We start from the raw sequence: 22684 nt of genomic DNA on the forward strand, positions 1-22684 counted from the left end.
ATCCTTTTCTCGAAGCAATTCAGGCTATTTTCGACCCCCCTATAATTTCGTTGTGGATAAAAAAAGGAGCCTGAATTTTTAGATACTTATCAGTCATTGTATAAACACGGTACCTATATTTAAAATTTCAGTCCATTTGAACTTGTTAAAGTTTTCTGAATTCTGTCACTCACTGACTCACCTATCATCATAAGTCTAAAGACATCTAGCAGACATAGAAGCTTAAAATTTAGAATACAAATAGAATTTAGTGTCATTCATGGGAAATACCTAAATATTTTCTAATTTCGATCGTTTTCTAAATACACCAACTGCATGAATAACTTTGTAGTCCCATATAAATGTATAAGATTACAAGGTTACACTTGCAGTTAATGAATCATTATTACTGTAGTATAATGGAAAGTAATAGGTGTAGATAGGTACCTACATAATAACTTAAGACAGAAGGTCCTTTAAGTAGAGACTAAAAAGATTAATCGACTTGATATAACATAGATCTCACAACTTTTTACGGGTAGAGAAGACTGAGCTGCGAGACTTGAGGTTTTTTACAGAATGTTTTTGATGGCATAAAGTTGTTTACTATACATATTGAATCCTATGGGGTTTTCAGGCAGTACTTTCTTTTGCCCTTCCAAAAGCTGCTGAATAAGATACAAATAAAGTCTTTAGAGCTTTATAGATCTGTATTAAACACTGAAAAAGATATATTTTGTTTAGCATTTGCTTGTAGTACTTCTCAAAATTGAAGTTTTCAGACTATGCCCATTAAACAGATGACTAATCAATGTGCCATCGAAACCACTACAGAGCAATAGCCACACATGATGTTTTCACCAATCATCCCTGTCCTGTGCCTTATAATATTTTCAGGTTTTTCTGACTTTATTTGGTGACCAAGCAGATGTTTACAAGAAGAAAAATTAAATGAAACAAGAAAATATCAAAATTATTAATTTTATTGTAAACTAAGTCTGAAAGACGATATAGTACAACATAAATTAACAATACCTAAATAACTTAACATTATTATTTGCAACGGGTTATCTACTTACCTATCATATTATTTTAATCTACTCCGACCTTCTATCAGATGTCTATCGTGTTTACTTTGAACAAATATTCTCTTGGTATTTGATTGTGGTGACACAGGTGTTGAAAGTAAGTAACCTACTGTCGACTAAACTTGTCTTTTCTTAGGCTTAATTCACACCGGAATGGCAGAAGCCGTCAGCGGCCGTCAGCGACGGGTAGGATACCGCGGTCAGTACAGCTAAAAGAGTGACTAATCCTTGTCGAGCTTCTTAAGTGATATTAGTCTCTTAATTATGTTGCTAACTTTAACGAAAAGCCGCGCCGTTGCAGGCCTCTGCCGTCCCAGTGTGGATTGAACCTTTATTCATTACTTATCATTCACTGCGTAATCATGACAGGAAAAAATGTTGATAAATATAATTAGTTACACATATCGATATCGCTTGTAATGTATTTATTTTCTTAGAAAAATTAAACATGTGAGAATTTTTGAAGTGATCACAAATGACAAGCCTATTCGACAATAAATCGATCATATTTAAAATAATGAGATAAAACTCATGAAAATATTTGTAGTATAACACTTTATAGCAGTTCAATAACAATTGATACAATCTGTGTTGTGATGTAAAAGTAACACTTGGATTTGTTTGGAAGTTATCTTTAATACTAATCTTATGGGTAGGATCTAGGTCCTAAATAATTCAGTCTGCCACTAGCCATACGCACTCCATACACAATAAGCTTGCTTTCTTCCTACGCTGAATTTGGTGGCGTACGAATGTACACAATGTTAAGTAAATATGTCAAGGAGCAAATGTTTCTATGTTATGTACGCTCGACCAACGTTCGGGACCAATACAGCGAAGGAGAAAAGAGGCCTTGAGATGTTGTAAAATTAAAAGAGAATATTATAATTAGTTTCAGAAATTAACTTATTTTAATGAACTTAAACAGTGACATCAGTAGCTCAAAATTTATTGTCGACCAAGATGTACGGGAGAGATTCTTTTTTTATTGAGAACAATAACATACTTCCCCTACATCTTACGCGTACACGTATGTATACGAATTGCACGCGCACGCAATGATCGTGCACTAATTTGACATCATTAAATGTTGACACGGGGATAATGATATCGTTCGTGACATTAGAACCAAAGATATAGTCAATAAACAAGAATCTATTTCAAGCTACTATGACTGTTTATTAAGTTGGGTCTACGCTAGACGAGTCGAGCAAGAGCTCGAACCGAGAAAAAACTTTAGCTACGTGCTCGTTTGAATCCTGTAAATCAGTCCACACTACACATATTTGTGCTCGACTCGTGCTCCACTCGTGGACTCCTTTAGCGTGGACACCATGCGTATCTCGGTAACGTAATCTACGTATCTCGCTGATTTTATCTAAGTTTGATTGTAGTTCCACCTTGAATTATAAAACATACACGTTTACAACGACATATTTATTCTATATCGTTGTAATAGATCAATTGATGAGTATCTCAAACTACTAAAATATTAAGTCGGAGAAAAATTCTTTTCGCATTATAGTATGTATGAACTTGTAATAAAATCTCTTTGGCTCCAAGAATCACAAATGAGTACACGGTTCATTAGGTTTATTTCAGTGAGCTCGTGAGACACCCACATATCGAGCTTTTTGGTGTAGAGAAAAGATTTTATTACAAGTTCATTCATACTACAATGTGAAAAGACTTTTTCCCCAACCTCATAGATTATTAAGAGATTTCCGTGAGGAAAAAATTGCGATGATTCATATATTCAGATATTAACGTTTCTTTTATTACATTACGATACCAAATTACGCATAAAATACTCAGTTATGTTATCTTAATTACGTTATATTAACTTAAGCTCAACTTGTAAAACAACTAAGATCTTATGTGCTGAAGAAACAAAGTTTAGAACATGTAAAAATATTTTAATAATTATGCAAAAAAGTGGAGAAATTATTAATAACAATGTTTATCGTTTATTTGAACTGACGAAAACAGGTATTCATTCAGATAAATTAATTTATGTTTGTCTATACTGATTCACTAAATTTATAAATTATTCAGATATTTCACACAATAATTAGTCAGCATATTGTGATTTGAAAATTGTATTATATTTAAATGCCGATGTGCGTAATAAAATAACAAATGTCTGAGTTTCTCAAGACTCGTACAAAATATACATCTGCAGTACTCTTATGAAAAATAAGTCCACGAGGACTGCTAACGATTTAACAATACACACTTGACCATCGCTTTGTACACATTACACATTCGGGGCTCGGCGCGATCTTCAAATAAATACTTTTACATATTAACTTATGAACTAAAAATAATTTAGATTTAATTTGAAATTTGGTGTACTTTATCTCCATGAAGTAAATAAAATTAAAAGAATGAGTTCTATTCAAAAATTACCATCCATAACCAATATTTTTGATACTTCTTTTAGTGCAAGTATCACAATGTATGAAACTTTTAGTTCTTGGCCGGATTCGCCATTCCTGGATAAGTGTTGATTAGTTTAACAGACGAAATTTATTTAGACTTAGTTGTCACTTAATCCATCAAATACGCTATTGGACACTTATCCGTTAGCCATGAAATTAGCCCTTAGTCTTATCAATTATAATTTTATTTTTAATGAGCGATCGCGCCAAAGCCCTAACCGTCTCTCAACAGTGTGTTCAACTAAATTCACGTATTAACCCTTTTGGAAGCCGACGAGTCTGCCTCAGATTCACTGGCCTTTCTCTTCCTCTTGATCAAGTGTGAGATGTCTGATGCTGCTGGCTTCGGCGCTGAGGAGCTTGAGCTGGCACCAGCGCCGTTTGAAGATGAAGAACCTTCGCCGTTTGATCCGTTGGTCCCGCATAATGTTTCACGAACTCGTTTTATGGTCTGAAAAGTTAGTAGAAAGATGAGGGATGGAACATGACATATACAGCTTACGCAAATGGTGATATTTGCCTAAGCTGAATACGGATCTTTAGTATGTATGTTTAACAGTGGCTCTCCATTTTAGTTTTCAGATATGGAGCTCTTTACATGATCTATTATCGTGTATTGTTGTGTCAACTTGTACAACTGAAAACCCGTGAGTTTCTTGCTAGCCCTTTTCGTAAAGCCCTTCCTCCATTCCGAGTTAGTGGTGAAATGATTGTAAAGATTAAGAAGTTTTTAAACGCTTGAAATGATAAAAATTATTTTGATTTCGGTGTATATCCTCTATTTATATCGAAATTTGACCTAATAATGAGCAAAATTGTGTTTGTTTGTGAACACTATTTTAAATATTCGATTCTATATGACAATTTACCTCCATTCTGATAAACTTGTTAGCCATGTATAAGCATTTTACCTGAGCCCTTGTGAAAATAAACGAAAAATAACAACGTAATAAAATAATATGCAAACATATTTCAAAACATGATTTTTTTTCTGAATGATGTCTCATACGATTTTAGAAACAGTTTGCTTGGTCTTATTTAGCAATTAAAAAACCATGAATGAAACATCAATGGCCATGAGCATACAACAAACAAGCAACAAATTAAACACATGGCCATTAATGTATTGGGTTTGAGCTGAAATAACAACACATGGTACAATTTTGAACATATTTATTTCAAAATTTTGCAAAACACAATACAAAAATGGCCTTGTGGTAAAAATGTCCGCTTACAACTAACATGATTCAGATCAAATTATATCAGTACATTGAGCTTAAGTCTAAGAGTATTATATAAATGCTGCTGGGAAATAGCTACCAGTAAGATTATATTGTATATACGTGATTATTATTCTATCACAAAAATGATTACATTCAGTCCAATCAATTATAAGTTGGGACAAACAACTAAATGCTAAATTATTAAAATTATTCAGTTCTCGAAATCAGATTTCAATAGTAAACCATACAGGAATACAATTCTAAAATGATAATGTTCGTACTTGATCCATACTCCTAATCCTTGATTACCCTACCTTAGTCTTTCACACATTTCCTACACTTTATCGTTAAAGTGTATTAAGGCACTCGCTCTTACAAAAAATACCAAAACAATAATACTGAGTACAACAGTCAAACAAATTAACAAGATCTAAAAATATCACAACACACTGGTGGAATTTCGCAATTTGGCACAATAATTTTAGGAACTTAATAACAATTTTACATAAAAAGTATCACATAATGTCATGGAATGTTTACGCTTCTAGTTTAAATCTGAAACGTTTAGTAAACTTACCACTAGGACACAAGACTACATGTGTTTAAATATTGATGAGAAACTCATTGCAAACTACTGACGGATACTACTGAGCAATCTAGACTACTCTACCTACTAAAGTCGCCATTACTCAAACAATCGATCGAGCTTATACATAAACACTTTCAACTAGTTTGCTTTGAATAAATCCTACTTGAAGAAATTACATTTTATCGGAACATTCATTTTGTAGTAACGTAAGAATTGATATGGGAGTAAAATAGCAGTTTGCAAACAATCTCAGTAAAATTTAAGACTGGCATGCCACCTGATAGTTAGTCTTCTCTTTGACAATCATGTTGAGCAGCATTTTCCTAGTGTCCTCAACACAATCGCAAGGTCTTACCTCCGCCTTGTAATCCATCATATCTTGAATCTTCTCCTGTATTTCTGGCAGCAGTTCCTTTAACTCCTTGATTTCACCTTCGACGGAGTAGAACGGGTCGGCAGTGGAGAACTTCTTGACGGTAGCGTCTTCGGACACCGCGGTAGGGTTTTCCAAAGTCTTGATTCGTGTTTCGAGAATGTTCGCCGCGTTTTTGAAGTGAGTGATCGCGTCTTCGAAGTTCGACGCCAGGGAATTAGCGAGACCTATAATTTAACATACGAAAATAAGTTAACCAATATAGTCTTGTTATGTTATAAAAGTAAATTGTGTTAGCACTTAGATTAAAGCAGTTTTCTCAAAGTTGGACACTTGAGGCAATCAATATAATCCTCTTTTATTATTTAAGCACCTACTTCATTTAATTTCTGCATCACCCCAAGGTAGACTGGCAGAAAATGCCTTTGGCATTAAGTCCGCCTTTATACAAATTTTGTATAAGAAGTTTAAATAAATAAAATAAATATAAGAAATAATATGTATACATACCAATCTGGTAGTGTGTCTCTGCAATACGCCTGTCATCACTGCGATATAATTCCTTCTGAAGATCGAGGCAGCTCTCTGTAATAAGACAATGTAGTTGCTTTTAATATGTCTAAATTGTGTAAGTGGCTAGAAACATAATTATAACAACACAATTATTTGCTTGTTCACAACAACCAACACTATTATAAAGAATCCGACAGAAAACGCACAGAAATAGAACAATTCCTAAAATACTGCCAAAATTCTTTCGCGTCTTAGTATCAGCTTCAAGACATATTTGGTCTGTTTACGATATTATAAAATATGATATGTATACTTACGCATATCAATGACAGCCTTGTCGTATGTCTCGCTCTCGAGTGCTACCTCTCCTAGCGCGAGGTGCACGTCGGCGAGCAGCGCCCGCGCCGGATCTCCACCACAATCTTGAACCCGCTTGTACAAGATACTGCGGGCGAGGTCTACAGACACGAACAAAATAACATTTAATATTTATAATACTTATTATCAGTCATGGTAAATTACCACTAACAGAAGCAAGCTTCAAAATTTGACATAACACTGAATCTATGTATATCAGAATTTTAGGTTGAAGAGCAAAAATGCCTTCATGATAAATTGAATACGACAAGGGAACTCTATTTTATATATCAAAACATAGTGTAATAAATCAAGAATTTACCAAGCATCTCCCAGGCAAGTTGCAAGTTGTCTACATCATCTTCATTCTCCAAGTTGACAGTGGACTCATCTTCATTGATGTCCATTCCATTTGTGGTACCCTGTTCACAAAATATAAGGTTGTAGTTTAATAGTGGTTTTAAGTTTTAAGACATTAAAATTTTACACATCATATTTTACACATTATTTGGTGAAATCTTAAACAAAGTTTGCTTCAACATAAATACAATAAATATATCTGTGCTTGTAACAATACTAACTATTTTACAAGACACCTATGTCAAACCCGAAGTATTTTTTGAGATTTTAAGCTTGTTAAACATAAAATGAGGTGTATTATTTCTCGAATGCTAAAAGAATAACAGACAAGACCCACGGCCATCCACTGTTGACCTAAATTAAATATGATATCTTACCGGTTCCTCATTTTCCTCAGCATTGGTGCTGCCGGGCTCTTCTTCCTTGGTAGTGGACTGTGCTTCACTCTTCTCTACCTCTCCATTCTCCTTCTTCTCTGCTTCTGCACCAGCTGCATCAGTGGCACTCTCAGCTTCTGCTTCTGCTTCTCCATTCTGTGCTTCTTCACCATTCTCGCCATTTTCTTCTTGTTCTATTTGTGAAAATTGATATGTAATCCATATGTTTGACATGACATGATTTACAAAATTAGTTATAACTACTGTGAATGTAATACTAGGTCAGGTGTGCGTGATTTTATAAGGCTCATCTCCATTTACCCTCATGTTAAGTTACATTATTGGCAGTACATATAGAGAAAATATTTATGATTTATGATTTCAAAATATTATTCCACAAACCTTCATTATCTTCTTCCTCCTCGTCAGCATTGCCACCTCCGGGCATACCATCTCCCAACACCCCACTCTCTTCTCTGGATAACCCTAGCAAAGCTTTGCCATACCTGTATTAAAAGAATAATAATTGTTTTTTATGCACATCAAGATTTAAAGAGGTTAAGATTTTAGCTGTAAAATAACATGGCCATGCTACAGATCAAGCTACTGAAATAAATCTAGACAAATAATGTTTTTGTTTAAAACAATGCTATGATGTCTTAAAATATACCCTACACATTCGTTGTTTAAAACATGGATTTCAAAGGTGAATGAGAAATACCCAACATGTTCAAACTTTAGGTATCTATAGTGTACATTCTGAAGGATATTAAAAAGATAGATTTAAAGTTGCACTCACCACAAATAAGCTTCAGCACACTGATCAGCGGTATCTCCATGCTCTTTGGCGAGAGCCTCACAGGCCTTTGCTAGGGTACTGGCAGCCGCACTAAAGTCTCTCACAGCAAGATGCCTGCGGCCGGCAGCCAACAGCTCTGTGGCAGATGATGTAGACACTTCTGGAGTCTCAGCCATCTGAATTTAAATGAAAATAATGGTAAAAATGTATCTTTATGCACAGCTGTGTGGTACCCAATTTTGAGTGGCCTCTTTTTGTCTATGACATGTGTCCCAATACTCCGAATTCAGTACCTACCTACCTGAAGTAGGTAATCAATAAATATGTAGGCAATATACATTATATCAGCATAAAGACTGTTTAGTTAGATGGTTATTAAAATTCAATGTTTGTTTATGTCTGAGATGATTATTATCTATGCAGAACTAAACACATGAGAAGAATTCAATGAATAATGCACATAGCTATTTTAATTACCGTAAATAGTAAAAAGGGCGAGCTAGACTAACCTATGTACTATATGACAATTAAACAATGGATGTTTCGTTACAACAGAATAGAGATATTAAAAGAATAGTGTGTTGCAAAATCTGTTCACAAGATGAATCAGAGTATTACATGATTTTGTATAAAAACAAAGAAAGTTCATCTTACGGGCGTATGTCTCAGTTACTATTTCTATTCATTAAGGTAGCGAATGTCAATTAAAGGGCAATGTGCCCTACTTTTCAACGTAACAATACTACAAACTACAGTACCAGACATTAAACACGTAGAGAAAGAGGCGTTTAACTTTCTTTTCTACATTTCCACGATGTAACGGTCGTCGGTAACATATCAATACCTACATTTATATAAATACAATGGGTGACCATTAAAATCCACGTGGAAACCTATGAAACATACCTCTCCAACAATAATTGAATTATTACACTCAATAAATACCCAGATCTACTTAACAAACTGTTTGGAAATGAATAGAAACGGTGATAAATCCGGTGAAAGAACCGCGCCAAAATGTTGGATACGGCATCTGATGATGACTCAATCACGATGAATGTAACACAAAATATACTTACATCGATTGTTTCTGCTAATTATTCTTACAATTATAATAAAAAACGGTAGGTAAATTTAGAGAAAAGTCGATAAAATTGAGAATAATGTACGCGTGTCGCCCGTGATTCCGTTTGCTCACCGTTTGAAACAGATTAAAAAAAATAATTTAATGCGAATCGAATGTCAAAATGGTAGCTGTCAAAATCAGTACAGATAAAACAGAATTGTCTGTGGTTTGAATTACAAAAAATCTTCTAGTAGATACCTTTTTGACTAATAAATATTTGATGCCTTTGTCGTTTCAGTACAAGACTGAAATTATGCCTTAAAAATATATACCTACCTCAAAATGATATAATATTACATTTATACAAAAATTTTTGTTTATCACTAAATGGCTAATCCCATTCGATATTATCTACCTATATAGTAAAATTGATGAAGACATTTATTCAGAGCGGCTAGTGAAATAATTATCCTAAGGAGCCTTTACACTTTATTGTACACGATTAGCTGTAACTAGTCCAACGACAATAGAGAGATAGTCATTGGTGTTACATAGCGTATTGCGGGTGATTTAAAAGTCCCTAATATAATATTATTGCATGAACAGAGCAGCTCTAGTCTACCTCAGTGTCCCTGTAACACTGTAGTAACACCAACGTGTCATTATAATGATTGATCATTCAATACTGCATATTTTATAGCGCCAATTATTAGCAACACAAACAAGTCGGTACCTAAGTATGATGAATGTTTAAAACCAAACTACCCAACTGCAACTACACGTACCAGTTGATATCGTTTGGGTTTATCCTTAAATTTCTTCTAAAAAGTTAAGTAAATGTGCAATAAAACGTAATAGGAAAAGTTTAAACCTACAAAATAATAATAAAGCTCAAAAGTATTTGCTGAAACTTTGACAGAGGCGAGGCATTTTTGCTAACAGTACAAGTGTAGGTACATTGTTGTTCAACAATTATATCGTGGAATTAATAAGTGAACAGTATCGATATGTACTTATATCTAATTAATGACGGTGCAGGGTGCATCGTGTAATGACACAGGGTGGGGAGCTATCGACTTTTCTACCACCCCGCCCATAGCGGTCACCCGCCCAATCAAACTTTAGGAACGTATGTGTATAGGCACGCTGAATATCGATACCCAATTCTTTGTTAGAAATCCATACATACAAGCCCCTAAAGTTACACGATCAGAATTTTAGGAAACCATGTTCAATAAGGAGCTTAGAAGGTGCGTAGATTATCACAGGTTCGACTCCCAGAATTTTTAAATTCAGGACCACCTATCCTCCGTCTCGTCTTTGAAATGAGGGAAACATTATACTTACAAGTATTTTTATTAAAATTAGAATTTCCATGTAAAATTGTCTGGGTACGTACACTAATACTTTCGCTACCAAATTATAGTTTATCAACTTCTCGGAGACTTATTATAATATAATTATTTTGTATATAGGTACGTAGGTAAGATTCGATGAACAGGCTCATCAGCAATTTCTTAAGTAAAATAAATAATTAAGTTAGCGTTTACAGAAAAAACCTTTAACAAACTTAAGAGATCTTAAGTAGTAAGTATAAAAAATGCTCCATAAATAGCATTTACTTACGCGTATTCAATATTATTTATAAACAAGCTGCTGTAATCGTAATGAGATTCACACACTGGTGTTCTTAATTCCATAGCTAAGTACAGGCGCGTTAAGTAAATCTCAGACGTTACTGGCTATCGATAAAACAGTTTTCCCTAGCCACAGCACTAGGTACCGCTTCATTTTCCCACTTTCCCTCAGTTTGTCTGCAACGAGTAGACCGAACGCTCGTGCCGACGCGCCACCCACCCGACGAACAATTATAACCCTTTATTGACATACCTATCACGTGAATTGAAAATAAAAGTTTGTCTGTTCAATTTTAAACAATGTGACTAAATATTGTTGTATTCATGCGAGACGGTGCACAAACCGCTAAGTAAGTACTTTATAGTTTAATTTCACCCGTTTTTTGTGTTAGAGATAAGGCTAATCACGGTTATTATGGTATCTAAGCGCTCGAAAGCTTACAACGAAGGTTTTTTCGTAGACTTAATGAGATTTTAGTTATAGGTTCTTTGACGAAATGTTGCCTGGTTACCTGGCTATGGATTGTTGTTCAAATATTTGCTTAGATTAAGGTCGTTCAGTGAACTCTCGCGAGTATGGGCAGTTCCGTATATTATACGGTAATCATCGTTATACTCTTTTTAATTGGTCTAATACCATTTGTTTTAATGGTTGTACTAAATATCAACAAGAGATTCGGAACGATTTAAATGCTTTCAGAAAAACATTTTGTAGAAATTACGGACAAGAAAGTACAATGCCTGTTGTCCTAGTTACTTGTTTGGCATGTTTTAAAAGTAGTTTTGATACATTATGCTTAATTTGTATTATTTAGTTATTAATTTTGAAGAAAACATAAAATGGGTCAATTCACATTTTAAATTACAGTATTCGTAACGTAATTGTGTTTATGGGAACTATAACTAACAACACAAACCTAATGATTTCTCAGGAACCCGATTTTTTAAATAGTCAAGGATCAATCTATGTACAAATTAGCTGGTTACCACCTCTGTTGATCAAGTAACCCATTTTCGAAATAAATAGGACGCCAGTTAAACTTTTATCGCCAGCATCGCGTGCTAACCCTCTATAACTGTCTCCAGCAGTAAACATCTTCATCATCTGAAGACTTCCTAATGTTTCCTTATTTTCCCCTTCGCTAATGGAAGGAAGTGGTTCGGATTTTCCCTTCTCACCCTCTCCAAACTCCGCACTATATCTGATTGAGTCTACAGAACTTTCAAACAATTTATAGCATTCCTTGCGACGTTCTGAAATTAATTGTAAAAGTTCATGTTATTTAAAAAAAAATACATGTTTGATAAATTTTAAACCCTTACCGCCCCATTTCTGGGCTTGGATACCTAACCTCGTTCCTGGGAATAAACCTCATTTCCATCACGCTTGCTATGTAAGGGTTACGGAGTTTACATTCTTTCAAGAACTGTTTTAAAAATATCTCTGAGGAATACAAAGGTTAACTAACAATGTTTTGCTTCATCGTAAAAACAAATGACAGGTATTGCAAACAAACACACAATTTCGAAATGTCATTAATATGACGTGACCTAAGGTTTGAATCTGTAACAACTTGTGTGAGAGGCGAAATTTGGTAAAGACTAGCTATATGATTCTTTTCACCAAAAGTAGGTACCTACTTATGAAAAAAGTGCAACGTGTCCGAAGACGTTGCATTTAAGTAGGTTAAGTTATAAAATGTTATCTAATACCCGAGTATTAGGAAACATTTTGTAACTTGACTTACTTATTTAACATTTTCCTTGCTTCCTTTCCTATCATTTTCCTGGTAGAAAATAATAAATGCTGATTTTCCTTCATATAATTCCTCTTTCATAATAAATGGCGATACTTACAATAAACGAGTGTAATTTGAAAGTAAGTAGATAATGTCTCTATTAGCCCTACGATGTCGTATGTAGGCTAGACAACAAAGGAAAAATGGAGAGGCCATCATTCGCTAAACATTAACCATGCAAGATAAATTAGCTAACTACTTATACAAATGGATTCGCGGATAGTTTTGTTACTTAAAGAAAAACTAATGACATAAACAGATCGCGAAACTATTAAGTTTTTAAAAACTAAGGATGACCACGGCTAGCGGCCGAGGAATGCGGGAAACGACGGGAAAATCATTGGACTAGTACTGGGGTGGATATAGGCTGTTTGAAAAATGGTCATGATATTCCATACGTTTTAATATCCACTTGTTAGGTATGAACCTAAATACACCATTTGATATAAATCTAGATAAAATATAGATTGTTTAGGTAGGTGTTGTATCAAAGGTAGCTGTGAGCTTTTCGTTAGTACCCAATGAAATGCTCTCAACCAAAATAACTCAACTACCTAGGAATTTAATTTCGAGCCCTAACATAAGGTCAGAAAGAAAAAAAACATTCAGAATCTCGGTAATCTCTTCATCGTAACCGTTTTCCCTCAACATTAGGAATAAATGAAATTCTGTTCAAAGTGTTTGAGAGAAATGGGTCAGTTATATTCTTTAGCATTCCATTAGTGAAAAGAAAAATGGTATTCTTGAAAGATCACCCGCGCGTTCTGTCATTTCAGCACTTTTTTATTTTAGTACGTTTTACTCGCCTTTTATAATTCCGTTTGTAGAAAAGGTTTATAAAATTGTCACAATGACGTCAAATTGTGTTTAAAAGGTATAGTTTTTAGCGCCAAGTTGTAAGGTTTTAAGAATAAAATAATTATAAAACAACAATAATGCTGATCTAATATTTTCAAAATACTATGTAGAGATAACAAAAATAGTAAGGGTAGGTAAATCGCAAAAAATATTTACATACAACATAAAAATGATGTTAATGTTACAGTTGCAGCAATATTCGTATTTGTAGTATGTAGGTATTACCTAAGGCAAATGGCTTGCACTCTGTTTAAGTAGGTAGGTACTTACTGCAATGGCAGGTAATAAAGTGGAGGTAACAAAACACCCGACGTTCATTCTGCAAATACTTTACAAGGTACAATTTGAAGAACAATATTACATTCCTTACATTGTTGTTTATTCTTAGACTGACGTAATTTACATCAACAAATTCCCGTCAACAGCTGTAATTAGATTTTCGCGTGTATAACCTGAAAGTCAAAACGTCGCGACGCGTCACTCAGAATACTTTTATACTCCAAATTATAAAAAATCCCATCATATTGTCTACATACACAAAATATATAAATTATCTAAACAAGTTTTTCGAAGTGTAAACGTGTTTGTCACACGCAAATATATTGGACTAGTTAGAATATTTTCAACAAATTTTATATTCAACACGCGACGCTGTATACGAACCTAGCTTTAGTGGTATTTCGTGAGCTCTACATTTGCGTAATTTAGGCTTTTCTTTTATAAAACTAGCTGAATTTATAGCACGTACGTATACCCCAACAATGCAGCATTAAGACCGTTGAATGCAAATAATAATACGAAATAATAGCTCTCTTCTACATTATGATTAGTCCTAGTTAAATAATTTAAAGAGCTTTGACATTTTTTTAAAAAATATTTTGTAATTTCATTCGACAATACATCACGTATTTATAAGACGAACACTATTCACTGCTACAACTGATCAGACATAGCAGTATCTACTCCATCACCGAAAAGACTTGTATAAAAATATTCACCCGGAACAAGTCTAACTTTGACTGAACAGTGCTTCAGTTTCACCAAATGTGATTGTTGAAACTTGTAGCATTCCGGAAAAGTTACGTGGATTGCGGTCCCCATACGTTTACGAGCACTATAGTGACCTTTGTCCCTCGGTCGGCTGTGATCTCTCATCCGGAACGATAAACAGCTGCTTTTATATGGGTGTTGGCTTTGTTCAAGAACTCATGGCTGAGGCTTTTCTAAGGAATGTTGATGACGGTACAGTTGAAAAACCTGACAAATTGTATGTGCTTACTTACGAGAGATTTCACTTTGGGAACTACTATTGTTGTCATTCAAGAAAGGAATGTGGGTAGTTTTACTTTACTTAACATGTTTTTTTTTACTTCGTATTTTAGTTAGTCTACATGTCTAGTCTATATTGCCTCATAACTCCGACATCCTATAAATGCAAAAAAAAACATAAGCACAAACAGACCGTAGGTACATGAATCTTTGAGCTCACTATGTAAAGACACTTATAGAAAGTAATGATTAAATGAAGATATTCATTTAAAGGTTTCTTTTGTTGTTCTCAGGTGAGGAGTATAGTCTCCTCGGCGACCAGATGATCAGTTTCAGTGTTGACGGGAGCGAGAGAAGGCCACGAAAATTGCTCCCCACGGTAGCCCAGCGCGCGCGTACATCGCCTACCACAAGCTCGGGGCAGGCATGGAGGCCCAGACCACCACGCCGCAAGCCGACTGCGAGTGTGGTGTGCACCCCTCCGTCTTCTATCTACTGGCCACCTTGCTGCTCACCAGGTTAGTACACGACTGTCTTTTTTAAGTGATATTTTGTAGGCTACCGTAATAAATTCGCAGAATGAGAATATGATCTTGAATTTTTTTTATATGTAGGTGACTTATTTGGATCATTTAACAGACATTTTACTAGTTTCAATCGTGATTATAGTGCCATGACATATTAATTAACAAATCATTTTAACATAAATATCTTAGGTACATGAGCAAAAAACGAGAACATCTGACACTAATATTTTCAAACTAAACTATTATATTAAGCAAAACGTTCAACGTGAAAATCCGTACTATATTACCAAAGCACCTGCACATTCTATCCTGTCTTATGGAAATTTTAATACAATGTCTGAACTAATTTGTGCTCTATGCAGAGTCTCTACGGGCCGCTCGATCTCTATTGTCGTATCTCCGCGTCTGGCAGCTTCTCGCCTTATATCAAGTTAACGACTGAATACGTTCCCAAGTTTCTGTTTGGTTTGCATACAAGCTTAATAGAGCTTAGCACCGAATGGATTTAATACAATAGCGATGTATGTGTTTGTGTCAGTTTAATACGTTTTACTTAAGCAGCTAAGGCCTACATTATTGCTTTATCATAATACTAGCTGACCCGTGCGGCTCCGCTCGCGTGAATTTCGTACTGTTGCATATTCGTTTGAGCACGCGAATTGCGAAGCACTCGATACACCTACACATAAAAATGCTAAAAAACCTTTTGTCATCTAATGGTTATTTACGAAAGGGACCCGAAGGGCACACAATGTGACACACAGGCTCAGGCAGGCCTGATTTCCAGTGGTTTCCTTCTTTTCCGCTCTCGTCTGTATCCGTACCAGTTTACAGTGTAAAATATAATACCTTATTATAGACAGACCATTGCTTACCCGTCTGGTTTCAGAATATTATTATAGGTGCAGACAGACCTATCTGCGCCGGAGCTCTTCACACGCGTAATAATGTATACTTGCGATGATACGTCCGAAACCGCGAAACCCGTAATTATTTTTTATATATCATCCGTTGTTTATTTTTTAAAACTTACCACATAGTCTGTTTCATAGCTATCCAATTTATTTCCTTAATGCAACCAATTAATTTGGTTGTGTTACGAACTACAACGCCATCTGTTAGTTGCGGCGAACAACGACAACAAACGAAATTACTCGGTTTGCCATCTAGGGTATCCTGACCTCACCGGACCCACGTAAACCAACATTTTTGTGAAATATATCATACTACATTTATGTTTGAAAATCTTATAAATGTATAGCCTGTTTCAAAGGTATTTTTTTTTATAATAAAGCCATCAAAATAAATTAATTAGGAAAAACATGCTTTGTTGCGGACTATAACGCCATCTATTGGTTGGTGCAAACAACAGGTATCGATACGGCCGGCGCGGCGGCGCCGCGTTTAACTATGCCAATGTTGTGAAATAGATTGCAACGCCATCTATGGTCTCTATAGGGAAACGCAGGTTCAAACGATTTCTACGTATTTTTTTCAATTTTCTAAAAATCTATGAAATTTTATGCTATAAAAAGTATCCCAGAAGTTGCTCCACTACTTATTCTATGCATATACCAAATTTCAGTGCATTCTATCCGGTAGTTTTTACGTGATAGCGACACATACAGACGGAGGACAGACAGACAGACAGACAGAAAAGAACATTATAAGTTGCAGATTCGGTATCAGTATCCGTTACTAAACACCCCCCATTGGTTTTTTTTTAAATATATTCAATGTACAGAATTGACCTCTCTACAGATTTATTATAAGTATAGATATCATTAGGCTCAAGTAACTTCCCTAATGTTTGATCTTACAGCGGAGAAATGCTTAGATCTTGAGTGCTGTGTACCGTATAGTAAAATGCTTTCCTAGCCAACAAACACTTAAGTAACTAACTGAAAATGTACTCACAAAATATTCTCCTTATTTTGCTATTCAGCGCTGTGCGCATTTTTCCTGTGCACCAGCTGTACTTTTGCTTAGTCGAGGTCGCTTTAATATTCAGCATATTGAATCTAAACCGCTAGTCTTGTGAAACACGCAAATATTGTTAAAACATAGAGCTACCGTAAATTTGTTTTTATAAACCATTTAAACATCCATTGACTAAAACGTATCGACCTTCTAAAGCCTCGATAATATTAAAATACGCTGAACACAAAGCGATCGCATGACACGATCCAATTTGGTGCTGATCTCCATCAGATAGGCCTATAAAAATGTGTTTATCGAATATCAACATCATTTCGCGTACTTTAATAAGAGTAGCTACCAGATTGCACGAGAATATGAGCTGTATAGTGACGTCACAGCCCGGAACACGAGGGACCTAATTGCCAAATATCATCTAAGTGGCAATATTCATCTTGTGTCAAAACGCCGCGCTGAAATTGCCACTCGACGCGAGAAATTTAATATTTTTCATAAAACTTGGGACAGCCAAGAAAAATGAGAACTTTTTGGTTTAAAGAAAGTTCAATCTTCGGAAAAGGCGAGTTTGGAATGACTTTAATAGAAATGGAGCTTATCAACAAAGCCTCTTCGCTTTTCCGGTAACAGGATTTTGCGTAAATGTGCCTTGCGTCTGTGGAAATTCTGGTTTTGATGGCAATCAGTGTAAGTTTAAATCGATGTTCGATAGGTGTTGAAGTCATGATGTCTTATTCTCCTTTGGAACAAGAGTCAAGTAACATTTATGCTTGGAGATTTGCGAAAATATGTTTTATGACAAACAAGAATAACTCCTTTCCAAATTTTGTAAGTAATTCGCCTTTGATGTTCTAACATTTATTGTTAATGTTCTTTAAGTAATTTCTTGTAAATCTTAGTTTTATTTATATTCATTAGAAAGATAGATAAATCGTACAACTAATTTACAAGTGAAATGATTACTTAACAACTCAGATCTAATTGAATTAATTTATTCAAAGACCTACACGAGTACACAAGTCTGCATTGAATTAACTTAAACAAACTTAAAGGTCAAAATTGTATTTGAAACATTACGTAACTACTTAGATAATAATTTTAATTACTGTTACAAAATTCAAATAACGACTAATACTTAAGTAGATAATCTAGTTTTGTTTTAGTTTAAAAAACATTGAGAATGTAAAATCATGCTATTATTTTGCTTACTCTAGTCTCGGTGCTTCGAACAATTAACTAACACAAACATAATTATACTAGACCAATGTGTAGGTCCTTCAAAAGGTCAGGCCCGTCGTAGTTTGTGTAGCTGTACTACGTAGAATAATATCTAACAGAGTGAAGTGTAGTGTGGTTTGCTTTGCGGTAAAGTACGAGTATATAGTCCTATGGTTATACCTAGGCTGTTATTCAGGCGATATTAAACTCGAAGATAAAGAATTCATATGATGATGATTTCAACTGTCCCTGTTTCTCGAAATTGTAAGTTAGTAAATGCTTTTTATAAGTTGTTGTCCTACTCCTAATCATACATTATGTAAAACATCACAAAATCTAAATATTCTGCGAATTGTGCACGCTAAAATTATTCTGCCGCCAATGGATATGGATTCAGTCAACAATAGGTCTTTCATTTAAAATCAGTTTTAAAATCATATTTAAACATAATTTCAACATTTCATGATAAAATTTAAATGTATATTCGCTCGTTCTAGTGTTTCATTATTCAACGAATTTGTCGGAAATACGGAGAGCTACATTTATAACATAAACATTTCAGTTACGATCGGTCCATTATAATAACTGGAAAGTGGAAACTACAAAGTCCAACTGCAATAGTTCTGAAGTTTGACGTCCGACTGTTGGACTGACAAAAACTAATTAAATTTTCAGAAACTTTCCATTACAATGTCTGTTATATAACATTGTATAATTAGTCATGATGGACTTCATTAATTTAACAGCTTGAAAAGTACAAAGGTCAAAACAAGTTTTAAGATGGACACGTAACAGACATTCGTTATCGTTTCTCTGCGTTTCTTGTTCTTAATTAAGACAATAAATGAAAAGCCTCATTTAATTAAACAAGTAAATAGGTTAATCAAGCAAACAAACGTTGTATCCAATTACACCATAACCATTAAAAGCACTTACCACATACGATCTTATATTCCTACTGCTTACTTTGCATAATCGTAGCCCTCGACGTAAGCATTTAACGACAAACATTGCAATAAAGCGATCCTATCAAAAGATTTCTCCCTTTGCAAGCAACGCCGAGCAATTTTCATATTTAACTACATCTACGAGAATTCCTCTTTACCAGATAATGGATTGATATAATCGTAAATCTGCTGTAATAAATAAGCTAGTAAAACGAAGAAGGGAAAGAGAACAGCTGTTTAACGACGTAAAAAAATGGAATACGGAACTGGTTAATAAAGGGATGATGGTCAATAAGTGGGATTCATAACTTACAGAAATTCAGAGAAAACTTTTTGTGTAGTAATATTGTTACCATAAACAAGAAGCGGCAACCTTATTACGAGTTTTGCGCGGCTACTGCGTGTATTTTTTTCATTATAAAAATTATGAGTTATTTTATCGGATCCGTCGATGCAATTACCTCTCTTCGACGCAGAAAAATAATACATTGACCTAATTCCACTGTTATACCTTCGAGTATTTTATACTTTAACTTTATTTTATTTTCAAAGTTGTTTATTCTGAGTCAGGTTTAGTAACAGTTGTGTGTGTGAGAGGCTTCTCTCAAAATACCAGCGCTTGTGAAACCCGGCTTTCAACGTTAATTTTATTTTGGCCTCCTTTCTTCCAGTTTCTTTTGTCTACCATCGCTATTAATATGATCCTAGCCCTCGGTCCTCGCCACAAAAAATAAACAATGATAAATTGTAAACATGAGATACGTTTCAGGCTCCCAGCTGTAAGCTTTACATTTATCCTCCTGGGGATAAATGGCGTAACTTAAAAGGGGTTACATGCTATACTTTGTAGTAAATATCTTGACGCGCACCTACTTGAATATTAAAACGAAAGCAAGCGAAGATACGATTCTGAAATAATGTTTATAAACGACTAGCTGACCCGCGCAGCTTCGCTTGCGTCACATAAGGAGAATGGGTCTAAATTTTCCCCGTTTTTGTAACATTTTTCACTGGTACTCTGCTCCTATGAGTAGTAGCGTGATGATATATAGCCTATAACCTTCCTCGATAAATGGACTATCTAACACTTAAAGAATTTTTCAAATCGGACCAGTAGTTCCTGAGATTAGCGCGTTCAAACAAACAAACAAACTCTTCAGCTTTATAATATTAGTATAGATATGATATTTCGAAAACCTTCAGGGATTCTATTATAATAAAAGACCATTCTAAAATACAATGTAGGTAAAAAATAACAATATCGTAAAAGGTAACAATCCCAGTATAGGGTTTACATAACACGTACATATACAGGTATACCCAAGGAGATAATGTTTGAAATAAATTCTGCGATGTAATTTCGTGTTATGGATAACGCGATATGGCTGAATCAACAAGAGACATAAGTACACGGTAAATGTAAACAGTATTGAAACAAAGGCATGAAACTACGCCGAATGGACAGTATAAACATTGACCGAACGTGCCTACTAATGAAACTCGAAGGAAAACCGTATGTAAATTGATATTAAAGTTAGTTCAGACACATGTTGAGAACATTATACGAAACTTAAAATAATTATAAATTCAGAAAAGACCTTTAAGTTTTAAAAAGTAAACTAGTGACTATCTTGTTGCCACCCAGAAAATACTCAGTTTCATTGTAGAGTATATCTCTGTCATCTGCTGTCAGCACAACAGCAGTTTCACTGCAGCAACGACATTATTAGTTGACAGTTTAAAACCATGTCATATGATACCGGCTTAATGGCTTTATTTATGCCTTATGGCATCAAAACACCCAGGAAGATGGAAATAATTTTTAGAGTTGTCCTATATTATATAAGCCTAGCTTTTTTCCAACTATTTTGGAGTCGGCCTGCAGTCTTACCATGCAGCTGAGTACCAGTATTTTGCATGGTGCGACTGCTTATCTGACCTTTACAAACAAATCAGTTTCCTGGGTTATAACACGATACCCTTTGGTAAGACTGGTTATCAGACTTTCAATCTTTTGACTACTGGTAACGACTGTCAAAGATCTTTAAAAAATACAATGGGGCCCCCACGATTTATTACACGTACCCTCCGAAACTCAGTATGTATAATATGGTCACCCATCAAAAGAACGACCTCGCCAAGCGTAGCTTAACCTTTGAGGTCACTCCGCGCTGGCTGTTGTTAGAAATGCTCTAAAAATATTATAGACACATAATATAACGCTATCGCAGACATGTCACAAACTCTATGAAATTGTGACGTCATCACGTCAGCTTCTGTCGTGTAAATTTAGCAGTCGGATGTTCGGATCCACCTGAAACAAAATGTCAACCGTGAGTTGAGTAGAGTGAGCGGTTGAGCGTCGGAACACGTCACTTAACGCTTGTAACGCGTCAATCATGATTCTACGGTAGATTATCAGCCAGTCACCACAACTTGTACCTACATTACTGTTAGATAAATCCTAATTAATAGTAATGTTATAAATCGTCGCTTAGGTAACAATACCGCGTAAGTCGAAAATTGGTCATATGACGTTTATACTTCATTGGATAGATTTTGTCAGCGCGCATCGAATGATGTTAGATTTTTTTTTAAATTGTCCAATCTTGAACGAACTTAATATCTACCTATTTATGTATTCAGTACAATTGTCAGAAGTATTTCAAAGATAATAATCAGTTTTTTATCTCTCCTGGAAACATGTCAAATTTAACTTGCGCGGTATTGTTACCTAAGCGACGAAATGCTCAAGTTTGCGAAAAGTGAATCCAAATATGAGTGTAAAGGTTTTTACTTTGACTCGCGGAAAAAATATTAAATAGATTTTGTCATATAGAATACACTTTGCCCCAGGAATTTATTCTTTGTAGCCCTTGTCGCGAGCTAGAAGCTAGAAGACTAAAGTACAAATAATCATGATTTTGGTATGCCCTTAATATCGCGCTCGGGGGACTCGAAAGTCTGTTTATTTGTGTTCGTAAAGGGGGTCCTCTAAAATATTACGGGAAGTGTTCCAACACGCAAGTTATGGGCAGTACAATAAACACTTACTCTGTACATTACTGATATTGATACAAATAAATAAATATTCTATACAAAGAGAAGCACAGACTTTTACGTTCAAACATTGCTTACTATTTATTAGGTAAACAAAATAATAATAACTCCTTGTTTATTGATACAATTTATGAAAAAAAAAATAAACGTCATTTGCATGCCGCCATCTTGTTGTCAACGTACTGCAAATTGATTCATTTTCCCAGTACTGTAGTTTGTGCCGTTTTCGCGCCAAGATAAGCGACAGATATGTTCAATGTTCAGTGTTT

At 34.9% G+C, this 22684-nt stretch overlaps 2 protein-coding genes across 2 annotated transcripts in view; one reads left to right on the forward strand and one right to left on the reverse strand.

The window, feature by feature from the left end:
- Positions 1-944: 944 nt before the first annotated feature.
- Positions 945-9339, reverse strand: Nasp (Nuclear autoantigenic sperm protein). Its single transcript, XM_076117685.1, has 9 exons — positions 9179-9339; positions 8100-8275; positions 7703-7806; positions 7301-7494; positions 6886-6985; positions 6524-6664; positions 6204-6278; positions 5676-5920; positions 945-3959 (listed from the first exon to the last, which is right to left on the reverse strand). The coding sequence occupies exons 2-9, from the start codon at positions 8273-8275 to the stop codon at positions 3756-3758; spliced, it is 1239 nt and encodes a 412-aa protein (XP_075973800.1). The 5' UTR covers positions 9179-9339; the 3' UTR covers positions 945-3755.
- A 1648-nt stretch (positions 9340-10987) lies between these two features.
- The window catches only part of LOC142975044 (uncharacterized), a 49226-nt gene continuing 37529 nt past the window's right edge, over positions 10988-22684 (forward strand). The window contains exons 1-2 of the mRNA XM_076117686.1: positions 10988-11152; positions 15022-15246. Of these exons, the coding sequence (XP_075973801.1) occupies positions 15155-15246 (92 nt within the window). The 5' untranslated portion in view covers positions 10988-11152; positions 15022-15154. The remainder of the gene's footprint in view (positions 11153-15021; positions 15247-22684) is intronic.

Source organism: Anticarsia gemmatalis, chromosome 8, assembly GCF_050436995.1.
Source record: "Anticarsia gemmatalis isolate Benzon Research Colony breed Stoneville strain chromosome 8, ilAntGemm2 primary, whole genome shotgun sequence".
Lineage (NCBI taxonomy): Eukaryota > Metazoa > Arthropoda > Insecta > Lepidoptera > Erebidae > Anticarsia > Anticarsia gemmatalis.

What these genes read in the sequence shown, in the direction of transcription:
- Nasp (XM_076117685.1), bottom strand. Translation starts at nt 8,275, where the DNA reads ATGGCTGAGACTCCAGAAGTGTCTACATCATCTGCCACAGAGCTGTTG. An exon ending in GGAGGAAGAAGATAATGAAG is followed by an intron (nt 7,495 to 7,702) that starts GTTTGTGGAATA and finishes TTTCACAAATAG; the next exon opens with AACAAGAAGAAAATGGCGAG. An exon ending in ACTTGCCTGGGAGATGCTTG is followed by an intron (nt 6,665 to 6,885) that starts GTAAATTCTTGA and finishes TCGTGTCTGTAG; the next exon opens with ACCTCGCCCGCAGTATCTTG.